Raw genomic sequence first — 12,921 nt, forward strand, 5'->3', positions numbered from 1 at the left:
CGATCAGGCCCCTGCTGTGCTGTCGCTGGTCGGGGAAGAAAGTCCAGAACTTTATTTGGTCGCTGGACTCCCCGTAGACATCGCTGAATCGGCGTGTGTGACACCGATTCAGCGATGTCTTCACTGGTAACCAGGGTAAACATCGGGTTACTAAGCGCAGGGCCGCGCTTAGTAACCCGATGTTTACCCTGGTTACCATCCTAAAAGTAAAAAAAAACAAACAGTACATACTTACCTACAGCCGTCTGTCCTCCAGCGCTGTGCTCTGCTCTGCTCTCCTCCTGTACTGGCTGTGAGCGTCGGTCAGCCGGAAAGCAGAGCGGTGACGTCACCGCTCTGCTTTCCGGCCGCTGTGCTCACACAGACAGTACAGGAGGAGTGCAGAGCACAGCGCTAGAGGACAGACAGCTGTAGGTAAGTATGTACTGTTTGTTTTTTTTTACTTTTAGGATGGTTACCGGCATCGTTGGTCGCTGGAGAGCGGTCTGTGTGACAGCTCTCCAGCGACCAAACAGCGACGCTGCAGCGATCCGGATCGTTGTCGGTATCGCTGCAGCGTCGCTAAGTGTGACGGTACCTTTAGTTTACAATTGGCATTTGAGTCTTATCAATTGACATTTTTGTAATTGAGTCACTATTAAAAACAATAAAATCAGTCTAATCCAATTTATGCCGAGTAATGCAACCCTGGCACGAGTAGACATCTCAAACCAAACTATATAAGGGGTTGTCAAGTACTGGAGAAGACATAGCTTAATCACTTCAGAGCTCCGTAGAGAAGGAAAGTCATGTATACGCCCCTACTACAGCAGCACAGAACCAGCGATGTTGGCTCTGTTATTCTCAGTGGCTTGCCTGACCTTGTTATGTCTTGTGACCGCTGCAGCCAATCAGCTATTGCTTTACTACTTCATTAGCGCAGACTTCCACAAGTTGTAATGAGACAATATCAATGTCACATGACCCTCCAGGAATAGTGCCAACATCGCTAGAACGGCGCCGTTGATGGAGGTGATTATTCATTTATTTATTTTTTTATTCTCTTTGGAGCCCTGACATGATTAAGCAGAAGATGCCCAGTAGTGAACAATCCCTTTAAGGCAGGTCTTACCCATTTTATGCTGTACACTTGCAGTCGGGTTAATCATCATACTAACTCATTGGGGAGGGGGTTTGCGCACCCATATACTTGATTGGATGAGTCTCATCCGATTTACTGAAGAAACTAGTGCTCGCTGCAGATATTTTTGTTTTTTAAAAGGTGATTCGCTCAGTGATAAAAATTTCTCATCTGCACGACCTCATTGAATAACATTGGTCTGAGTGCGGTCTGTTTTTTCACGGATGAGAAAATACAGTCCTGTGAACGAGACCTGACGTAATTCTGTCATTAACGTATGTTGTGATGATTTGTTTTGTCCTCCCTCTGTAGGTCCGGAGTCTAGAGTGGCAAAATAAAGATAAGGAGGAAGATGGCTTTGCCTTCCTATTCTCTAACTTCAAGAAATACTACATGCCTTACATTTTCCCTGCCATGAGCAGAGAAAGCAGCATATATAGCCCTGTACTTGGTAAATTCATTGTCCGTGCACTTATTTGTTTGGTTCCCATCATTGTCCTATCCTGCATTTATCATAGCAAGTATACAGATGGTGCCCGGCACTGTGTGGACTCCTCTGCACTGCTGCCAATGGTGGAGCAGGGCCAACCGTAGGAGTGTGCGGCTGCTCTTCACTTACTGCGGTTTGAATAGAATCCCTATTTTCTCTGTTGTAGATCTAGCAGTGGTCAGAATCCTTAGCTGTGTATAATTCCGCCCACACGTTCGTGATTGGCAGCTTCCGTTGTATCAGTGGAGGGGGCGGGGTTACACAAATTATCTGGACTGGTCTGCTCATGAGACCTAGTCCGTAGTGATTATCTCCTGCTGATAAAACACTGATTGTATTGAAACTGCAGCACACAGCCTAATAAGTAACAGATCTTTGGAATCAGACTCTCAGCCTTTACATTATGCTGCTCAGAATAACCTGCTGGCAGATTCCCTTTAAAGAACAAAATAATTGTTAAAATACAACATACTAATTCTTCCTTCCCCTGACATCTGTCATCAGTTACCCCCCACACACATCAGTTTGTCCCTGCGGGGTTGCCTGACATTAATGTTTGTCGCCATCATAACAGTTCAGGGGTATTTAAAGCAATTGTAGTGATATGATTTCATGGTTTCTTAACAAGTACTATGTGCATTTATGAAGCGCTAGAATGGGGTCTGATCTATAGTAATTGATGGAATAAGGGGTTTTATGTTATTTATAAAGAATAACCGGTTTCATCTAGATATTGGTTGGTGATACAGCTGAACAATATAATTAAACATAAACAATATAATTTTATAATTGCAGAGATACCACAGATAAGACCAAAACCTCACTACATGCTGGTTCGGAGGGACGCAGATAGCAATGAGGCGCAATACTGCACCAAAGAGCCCTTTCTTAACACCCGGGTGATTGTCATTAGATGGCTGGTGTCCTTCTGGCTGGAACCCAAGCCGCACACGGGGACTCATATTCCTGGGACTGAAGGGGAGAATGTGCCAAAGAATATCCAGGTAATGAGACACATGATATTCCCGTATTACCTGTACCTTTATTTGCTAAAATAAATTGACTTAAATACCTTTTTTTTAATACCTGATTCTGATGCTTTTTTCTGTTTTGCTGTGTCTCTCCATTGCAGAAATATTCACAATGGAGCGCATTATGTGAAATCTCTGTTTGTAGTGCAACTGGGTGTTTCTTCAGAGTCTTCTCAGGGGGATGTTCGCTTTCACCGTTACCTCACTGATGCTTGGCAGATGATCTAGCAGTCTCGGACGCTGCCATCCTTGTGGTTGGCAGCATCTCGGAAGAAGGGTTGAAAGTGAATGCCCACCAAAGAAGACTCTGAAGAAACACCCAGTTGCACAACAAGAAGAGATTTCAAATACTACGCTTCAAAAGCAGCAAATGTGAATATCTTTGCAAAGAAGTGATGCAGTGCAAAAGGAAAAGAGGCAGAATGGGGGGGGGGGGGGGGGGGGGGGGAGAGAGGAGAACAGCGATTTCTACGAGATTTTTTTTTAACTAAAGTGACAGGTCTATAAGTTTGTTTCCAGATCTCTGCTGTCAGTGAATGCACGTGCAACATTCAGAAAATGAGGACCATTTTTGAGCTGCATATATATTTAGCTAGGATTTAGATGGCTCTGTAGTAAACTATTAGTTCTGAATTTTTAATTTTCTGGATGTAGGCAAGAATGTTTATATTTACTAACATCAACCAGATATTGTAACTAAAAAATAATAATGTGAGTTTTGTGGATGAAACGCAACAATTTGACACTCTCGTGTGAACCTAGCCTAATGCTCCTTTATCAGTTGTATATAAAACTTTTGATTTTGTGGATGTCCTTTTTGTAGATTGCTTGTTTTCTACATGTCTATCCATGTTATTCCACAGAGAGCAGCTGCCAACCTGGCTGCCCAGGAGGAAAGTAGAAATGAAAATGGAGAAAGGACGATGGAGCCGGAGCAATCGCATTCCAATACCAGCACCCTTACAGAGCGCGAGCCGAGCGTCTCCAGTCTGTGCAGCATTGCTGAAGAGCACGTCACAGACTACGAGATCATCCGCAGGTTCTTCTCCAGCAGACGCTGTAACGTTGACTTCCTCATTGAGATCTTCCGACAGGTGAGTAGGACAAGTCATGAACATGCAGTATTAAGGGCACATTCACACATCCAGGTTTCTGATCCCTTTGCTGTCAATTTTTAAAATTGACAGCACATGGACACGTAGAGAAGGTCCAGCTTGGGGAGGTGGGGTGTGATAAGACACCCAGGAGCCCCACTGTTCAGCAGCTATCTGCTCCTCCAATGTACGGAGCCGAAACAGCCCAGCTCCATACCCTGTTCAATGACCACTCCTGGGTACGCAGATCTGCTCCTGTTCAAATGAACTGATCTAATATTGACAACCTATAAGTTATGGATCGGTCATCAGTATGTTATTCCGGACATACACCTTAGGCTAGTTTTACACTAGCGTTTAGCCTAGCTGCGGAGGGATGCGGACTTCCTCCGTGAAGCTCCGCCCACTGCTGCGCCTCTTCATTCAGCTTCGCCTACGGCTGCATGCGGCGTGTGCATCCTATCTTTAACATTGGGCACGCAGGCAATGCTGCTGTATGGGGATGCCGCCGCATGCGTCGTTTTGATGGTGCGACGACCTGCGCCGAACGCAACATGATGCAATTTCGTGCAGATCCCGCACCGTCAAAACGACGTATGCGGCGGCATCCGCATAAAGTGGCATGGACTGCGTACCCAATGTTAAAGATAGGGTGCGCACGCCGCATGCAGCCGTAAGCGGAGCTGAATGAAGAGGCGCGGCAGTAGGCAGGGCTTCACGGAGGAAGTCCGCAGCCCAGCTAAACGCTAGTGTGAAACTAGCCTTAGATGGCTATGAGCCAAGCCATGCTTCTGCCGATTATTCAGCTGACAGCCGCCGTATGCGTCTCTCCCATACATGGGTGTGCTCGCTAGGCTGAGATCTCCTGTGTTCTCAAGAAAGACACTGACTGCTCGGCAGTCAGCTTATCTCAGGGAGAACAATCAACAGTAGGAAAGCAGACATGCCTAATTGACATCTCTCTTTATCATCTGTTGGGTGGCGCCTTCATACACGTTAGCCTCTCAGCCGATCTCATCAATATCGGCGGATTCGGCCGACGTCAGTCTAATGCAGAGCTGGACAAAGTGCAGCCCGTGGGCCACATCCAGCCCTCTGGCTGTCTCAATCCAGCCCGCGGACCGAGACAGCCGTGGGGCTGCAAACCTGAGGTCCGTGGGCTGCAACATGCCCGCCTGCTCGCTCGCTGTTTCCCACAGTCAGCATTGGTGGAGGAGGGGCCTCCGGCCACTTCCTCCACCAATCAGCGTCTGAAACAGCCGACGCGATGACGTCATGTCATCACGTCAGCTGTGTACCGCCGAAGAGTCAGCGCATCGGAGACAGCAGCAGAAGCAGGGCGCCTGGGAACAGGACCGATGTGAGTATGCTGTGTTTTTTTTTTCATGTACAGTACAGACCAAAAGTTTGGACACACCTTCTCATTTAAAGATTTTGACTATGAAAATGGTACATTCACACTGAAGGCATTAAAACTATGAATTAACACATGTGGAATTATATACTTAACAAAAAAGTGTTAGACAACTGAAATTATGTCTTATATTCTAGGTTCTTCAAAGTAGCCACCTTTTGCTTTGATGACTGCTTTGCACACTCTTGGCATTCTCTTGATGAGCTTCAAGAGGTAGTCACCGGGAATGGTCTTCCAACAATCTTGAAGAAGTTCCCAGAGATGCTTAGCACTTGTTGGCCCTTTTGCCTTCACTCTGTGGCCCAGCTCACCCCAAACCATCTCGATTGGGTTCAGGTCTGGTGACTGTGGAGGTCAGGTCATCTGGCGTAGCACCTCATCACTCTCCTTCTTGGTCAAATAGGCCTTATACAGCCTGGAGGTGTGTTTGGAGTCATTGTCCTGTTGAAAAATAAATGATGGTCCAACTAAACGCAAACTGGATGGAATAGCATGCCGCTGCAAGATGCTGTGGTAGCCATGCTGGTTCAGTATGCCTTCAATTTTTAATAAATCCCCATCAGTGTCACCAGCAAAGCACCCCCACACCATCACACCTCCTCCTCCATGCTTCACGGTGGGAACCAGGCATGTAGAGTCCATCCGTTCACCTTTTCTGCGTCGCACAAAGACACGGTGGTTGGAACCAAAGATCTCAACTTTGGACTCATCAGACCAAAGCACAGATTTCCACTGGTCTAATGTCCATTCCTTGTGTTCTTTAGCCCAAACAAGTCTCTTCTGCTTGTTGCCTGTTCTTAGCAGTGGTTTCCTAGCAGCTATTTTACCATGAAGGCCTGCTGCACAAAGTCTCCTCTTAACAGTTGTTGTAGAGATGTGTCTGTTGCTAGAACTCTGTGTGGCATTGACCTGGTCTCTAATCTGAGCTGCTGTTAACCTGCGATTTCTGAGGCTGGTGACTTGGATAAACTTATCTTCAGAAGCAGAGGTGACTCTTGGTCTTCCTCTCCTGGGGCGGTCCTCATGTGAGCCAGTTTCTTTGCAGCGCTTGATGGTTTTTGCCACTGCACTTGGGGACACTTTCAAAGTTTTCCCAATTTTTCGGACTGACTGACCTTCATTTCTTAAAGTAATGATGGCCACTCATTTTTCTTTACTTAGCTGCTTTTTTCTTGCCATAATGCAAATTCTAAGTCTATTCAGTAGGACTATCAGCTGTGTATCCACCAGACTTCTGCACAACACAACTTATGGTCCCAACCCCATTTATAAGGCAAGAAATCCCACTTATTAAACCTGACAGGGCACACCTGTGAATTGAAAACCATTCCTGGTGACTACCTCTTGAAGCTCATCAAGAGAATGCCAAGAGTGTGCAAAGCACTCATCAAAGCTAAAGGTGGCTACTTTGAAGAACCTAGAATATAAGACATAATTTCAGTTGTTTCACACTTTTTTAAGTATATCATTCCACATGTGTTAATTCATAGTTTTGATGCCTTCAGTGTGAATGTACAATTTTCATAGTCATGAAAATGCAGAAAAATCTTTAAATGAGGTGTGTCCAAACTTTTGGTCTGTACTGTATATGAACATGGGGAGTATATGGGGGTGAACATGGGGATTCTGGGGGGGTGAACATGGGGATTCTGTGGGGGTGAACATGGGGATTCTGTGGGGGTGAACATGGGGATTCTATGGGGGTGAACATGGGGATTCTATGGGGGTGAACATGGTGATTCTATGGGGGGTGAACAACATGAGGATTCTATGGAGGTGAACATGGGGATTCTATGGGGGTGAACATTGGGATTCTATGGGGGGTGAACAACATGAGGATTCTATGGGAGTGAACATGGGGATTCTATGGGGTGAACATGGGGATTCTATGGGGGTGAACATGAGGATTCTATGGGGGAGAACATGGGGATTCTATTTGGGTGAACATGGGGATTCTATGGGGGTGAACACGGGGATTCTATGGGGAGAACATTGGGATTCTATGGGAGTGAACATGGGGATTTTTTGGGGTGAGCATGGGGATTCTATGGGGGTGAGCATGGGGATTCTGTGGGGGTGAGCATGGGGATTCTGTGGGGGTGAGCATGGGGATTCTATGGGGGTGAACATGGGGATTCTATGGAGGTGAACATGGGGATTCTATGGGGCCGAACGTGGGGATTCTATGGGGGTGAATGTGGATATTCTATGGGGTGAACATGGGGATTCTATGGGGTGAACATGAGGATTTTATGGGGGTGAACATGAGGATTCTATGGGGGTGACATGAAGCACATGGGGAGGCTATCGGGTGACATGCTGCACACGGGGAGTTTATGGGGGTGTCATTCTGCACATGGGGAGGCTATGGGGGTGTCATTCTGCAGACAGGCAGGTTATGAGGGTGTCATTCTGCACACGGGGAGGCTATGGGGGTGTCATGCTGCACGGGGAGGCTATGAGGGTATCATGCAGCACACTGGGAGACTATGGGGGTGCCATGCTGCACACGTGTAGGCTATGGGGGTGCCATGCTGCACACGGGGAGGCTATGGGGTTGTCCTGCTGCACGGGGAGGCTATGAGGGTATCATGCTGCACACGGGGAGACTATGGGGGTTTCATGCCGCACATGGTGAGGCTATGGGAAGGCTGTATACTGTCATGCAATATATGAGGAGGCTGTGTGGGGATCAATCAGTATATGCGGAGGCTATGGGGGCCTCATGGAGTATATGAGAGGCTATATGGGGCCTCATTCAGTATGTGGAGAGACAGTGTGGGGCTCTTGCTGTATAAAAGAAGGCTGTGTGGGGCTCATGCAGTTTATGGAGAGGCTGTGTGGTGCCTCATGCAGTATATGGGGAAACTGGGGCTCATGCAGTATATGGGGAAACTGGGACTCATGCTGTACAAGGGCAGGCTTTGTGGGGCTCATGCTGTACATTGGGAGGCTGTGTGGGGCTCATGCTGTACAAGGGGAGGCTTTGTGGGGCTCATGCTGTATATAGGGAGGCTGTGTGGGTATGTGTAGTCCTTGACAACCCCTTTAATGTAACTATTCAAATATCCATTTTTTATATTGGTCTGTGTGACCATGCTATTACATTTTGTGCATTTTTTACCCATTCTTCAGCAGATCCATTGCTCAAAGACAATGGGGGAAAAAAGTTCAGACAGTTTTATGTCCTACAGGTTGGGAAATAATAATAATAATAATAATAATTTTATTTATATAGCGCCAACATATTCCGCAGCGCTTTACAAATTATAGAGGGGACTTGTACAGACAATAGACATTACAGCATAACAGAAATACAGTTCAAAACAGATACCAGGAGGAGTGAGGGCCCTGCTCGCAAGCTTACAAACTATGGGGAAAAGGGGAGACACGAGAGGTGGATGGTAACAATTGCTTTAGTTATTCGGACCAGCTATAATAATAGGAGAAACATGGTCCATTGTCAACAGATGGAAATGAATGTAACCTTAGGTGTGAGCGTAAGGGAAATTGCTACATTCCTGTATATGGAAAGTGTTTGCTGATATTGCTGGTAAATAAAGTCATTCTGTAAAGCAAGCTATAGATGACCAAGTGTTTCTTCCTGTCCGCGAGGGAAAGTGTCTCTTAAGTGGGTTAGCACCTCTGACTATCAGAATCCGGCGGAACCAGCTACGTTTGTGTACTCGCTTATCAGCGGAGGCTATCTGTGATAATATAGAATGTCTTCTGTGGGATTTACAAATTGGAGTACATTTCACTCAGTGCAGTGTCTTCACCTTTCATTGAGCTTTTCCTTTTTTTCTGTCTTTCCACCAGTCTTTTCTGTTGCCAGTGTGTGAAGCTGCAGCCATGCGCAAGGTGCTAAAGGTGTATGAGCAATGGATTAAACAGAAGGAAAAGCCTCTGTTCATGCAAGAGCCTGAAAAGCCGTCTGCATTAGACGAAGGCATCGTCATATCTGTTGTTAACCAAGAAAGTTCTGCTGGGACTTGTGAAAAGGCAAAAGAACGTGAAGAGGTAGGAGAATAAGAAACCAACGGTTTTCTGTTGCATTAGATAGCTCCTTTGTTTCAGAGAAAATACGCTTTGAAGATTTGGCAAGGGACCAGACTAGTCTACGCTGCCCCCAGCCAGCTCTTCCCAGCGCTGCTGCAGAGGATTGACAGGACTCTCTCATGTGAGTACATAAGGAGAGACCTGTCAATCACATCTAATAGCACTAGGGTGGGGGCAGAGCCGGACTAATCAAATTTCTGGCTAGATCTTCAAAGTATATTTGCTCTGAAATGACAAAGCATTTTCAAGTATAATATAGAAGGCTGCAATCTGCTCCGATTCATGTTGCCCGCAGTTTGGACAGCCTAAATCACCTGGCTGGTTCCCTTTAAGTACTAGCACTTAGTATAGATCCTGGACTGCATTCCTTTTAGATCTTGCCCATAGAAAATCCTATACCTTCAACTTTTGACATTGTTTGAAAAAAATATAAATCTTTGACCTGAGACCTGTTTCCCTACAATAGACCTTTATTAGCTGTCCACAGGATAGGTGAGATTCTGATGTGAGTTGGGTTCAGTTTCCATCATCTCCATAGAAATTGAGTGGAGAAGCAGGGCTCATGCTCAGCCACCTTTCCCTTTAAGCTCTTCTTCATTTATGGGGGTGTAATGAGGAGAAACGAGGGTGCTTTGGGCCTGATTCAGACATTTATCTCCTTCCAAGCCAGACTTCTATAAATGCCGTGCCTCATCCTTCATGTAACTTGTGATTCTCCCATCCAGATGTCACCACTACGGCTGTCACCGATGGCTGATAATGGATCTGTGAGCACCTAAAGCTGAGTGATCCCTGGAGTAACCGGATAGAAATAATAATGATCCTTGTAATGAGGAATTCATAGCAATTAAATCGGCCAAGGACATGAGGAGAACTTCAGATCTCCGAAGTTCTTAAGCAGATTCAATTTGCAGCTTTCGTTTTTTCTAGGGGTATTAGATGTTTTTGTACAAGTCACTGCTCATTGTGATGGATGTATTTGTGTTGTTATGAGCGAAGTGCCTCCAAACCAGAGGTGGACACACTCCGACGATGTCCTTCCAGGTTGTCACACGTCACTGTGAACATCATGCTTGCTGTTTGCGGCTCATAGGATTATAGAGCAGCAGTCAGTGCCGTTTTTGTTTTCTCTTTCTAGGATACACTAACAGTTCCTCAAGGCCATGTCCGCACGTCAAGTTGGTCCAAGTGTCACCAGGACTCCAGTAACAAGCTCTCAGAAGCTGAGCTCAAGGACAGGAATGTAAAGGCTGGTGCTCAGGCTGTATATCAGGTATTTACCGCACATTCGACACCTGATTTCTTGTAGTTCCTGGATGACGCAGTTCTCCATTCTTATAACATGTTGATTCTATCTTCATCAATAGGTTTTTATTGTAAATGCTGCAAATATCATTTTGCTTGAGCCGGCAAATGACAACAAGAAGATGTTAAATGAACATACGGACATGTGTAAGAGAGTCCTGAACATCTACCGTTACATGGTGGTGCAAGTCTCCATGGACAAAAAGACCTGGTAATAAGGGCACATGGAAATGAACGCTCCTGGGAACATATGTCATGATCTAGTACATTTACTCACAGTGCATATTGAAATGGAGATTTATAGGGGTTGGCCAGCTGTAGGCTACAAGTGTAGGCTACATAGCGTGACTGCAGACTTGTGAATCCTAACATTGCGTGTACTGTAGGCGCCAGAAGCGGGGGAGGGCATGTAACTTGCACACGTGATTACGTACCGACTAGATGTGGGTGGCTTTGCTCAATGCAAGTGTATTTAGTGAGGCTGGACATGTGTAGTCGGAATGTGGCCGTGTGTATGTATATCGCACTATTGTAGTCACAGTGCGTGCTATGTGAGGATTCACAAGTGGCCTAAGGCCAGATATCCCTTTAAGGAGTTTTCACAAGAACACATGATATTAGGTAGGCTGTACTTACTGTTCAACGAAATAGTGAAAAATCCATAATTTATTTCACTTAAAATATAGTGAAAGGACAAAACATCAGCATACAAAAAAATTAAAACCAAGGTCAACGCGTTTCCGGTGACTAAGCACCCTTAATCATGATACCTGGTACAAGACATGTCTATACTTTTATACTAGTATCCGGTCATCACTCCAGTGTTGCAATTGGTGGAATTGTCTAATCAAGCAAAAATAGGCACACATGATAATGGGAGCAAGACAAGCTTGATAGAAAGACAAAAACAAATGTTTTAGCTAAACAGAAATGCAGAGAAAACAGAAATAGCACAAAATACAAGGACTATTTACAGAATGAAAAATCGAAATGACATTGCAATAATCATTAAATAAATCCAAGAATATGATAGTAACATAGTATGTACAGTGTCATATGTCGTGAACCCACATAACAATATAGAAAAAAACTATATTACCGTATATACTCGAGTATAAGCCGAGATTTTCAGCCCATTTTTTTGGGCTGAAAGTCCCCCTCTCGGCTTATACTCGAGTCATACCCGGGTGTCGGCAGGTGAGGGGGAGCGGGGGCTGTGTAATCATACTTACCTGCTGCGGCGCGGTCCCTGCAGTCCCTGGCTTCTCCGGCGCTGCAGATTCTTCCTGCACTGAGCGGTCACATGGCACCGCTCATTACAGAAATGAATAGGCAGCTCCACCCCCATAGGGGAGGAGCCGCATATTCATTGCTGTAAATGATCGGTGCCATGTGACCGCTCAATTACAGGAAGAAGCTGCAGCGCCGGAGAAGCCAGGGACTGCGCCGCAGCAGGTAAGGGGAGCGCAGCGCTATAATTACCTGCTCCTCGCTCCGGCTCCGTCTGCAGCGTCCTCTAGCAATGACGCTCAGGTTAGAGGGCGCTGTGACGTAGTCAGTGCGCGCCCTCTGCTGAGCGTCAGTGCTGGAGACGGAGCCGCAGAGGAGCAGGTAATTATTGAAAGCGCCGGCGTCCTGAGAAGAGAGGTGAGTATGTGATTTTTTTTTTTTTATGTCAGCACCAGCAGCATTCTAAGGAGCACCTATGGGGCCATAAAGGTGCAGAGCATATATGGGGCACAGCATTATAAGGAGCACCTATGGGGCCATAAAGGTGCAGAGCATATAAGGGGCACAGCATTATAAGGAGCACCTATGGGGCCATAAAGGTGCAGAGCATATAAGGGGCACAGCATTATAAGGAGCACCTATGGGGCCATAAAGGTGCAGAGCATATATGGGGCACAGCATTATAAGGAGCACCTATGGGGCCATAAAGGTGCAGAGCATATAAGGGGCACAGCATTATAAGGAGCACCTATGGGGCCATAAAGGTGCAGAGCATATATGGGGCACAGCATTATAAGGAGCACCTATGGGGCCATAAAGGTGCAGAGCATATATGGGGCACATCATTATAAGGAGCACCTATGGGGCCATAAAGGTGCAGAGCATATAAGGGGCACAGCATTATAAGGAGCACCTATGGGGCCATAATCAAAGGTGCAGAGCATATAAGGGGCACAGCATTATAAGGAGCACCTATGGGGCCATAAAGGTGCAGAGCATATAAGGGGCACAGCATTATAAGGAGCACCTATGGGGCCATAAATGTGCAGAGCATATATGGGGCACAGCATTATAAGGAGCACCTATGGGGCCATAAAGGTGCAGAGCATATAAGGGGCACAGCATTATAAGGAGCACCTATGGGGCCATAAAGGTGCAGAGCATATATGGGGCACAGC

The 12,921-nt window shown here is 46.1% G+C and overlaps 1 protein-coding gene across 4 annotated transcripts in view; it reads left to right on the forward strand.

The window, feature by feature from the left end:
* Positions 1–12,921, forward strand: part of RALGAPA1 (Ral GTPase activating protein catalytic subunit alpha 1) — a 314,621-nt gene that overhangs the window by 57,346 nt on the left and 244,354 nt on the right. For all 4 annotated transcript variants that reach the window (XM_069732024.1, XM_069732041.1, XM_069732049.1 and 1 more), the window contains exons 8-13: positions 1,433–1,571; positions 2,406–2,614; positions 3,505–3,735; positions 8,969–9,169; positions 10,347–10,481; positions 10,576–10,724. In XM_069732024.1, the coding sequence (XP_069588125.1) occupies positions 1,433–1,571; positions 2,406–2,614; positions 3,505–3,735; positions 8,969–9,169; positions 10,347–10,481; positions 10,576–10,724 (1,064 nt within the window). The remainder of the gene's footprint in view (positions 1–1,432; positions 1,572–2,405; positions 2,615–3,504; positions 3,736–8,968; positions 9,170–10,346; positions 10,482–10,575; positions 10,725–12,921) is intronic.

This window comes from Ranitomeya imitator, chromosome 1, assembly GCF_032444005.1.
Source record: "Ranitomeya imitator isolate aRanImi1 chromosome 1, aRanImi1.pri, whole genome shotgun sequence".
Lineage (NCBI taxonomy): Eukaryota > Metazoa > Chordata > Amphibia > Anura > Dendrobatidae > Ranitomeya > Ranitomeya imitator.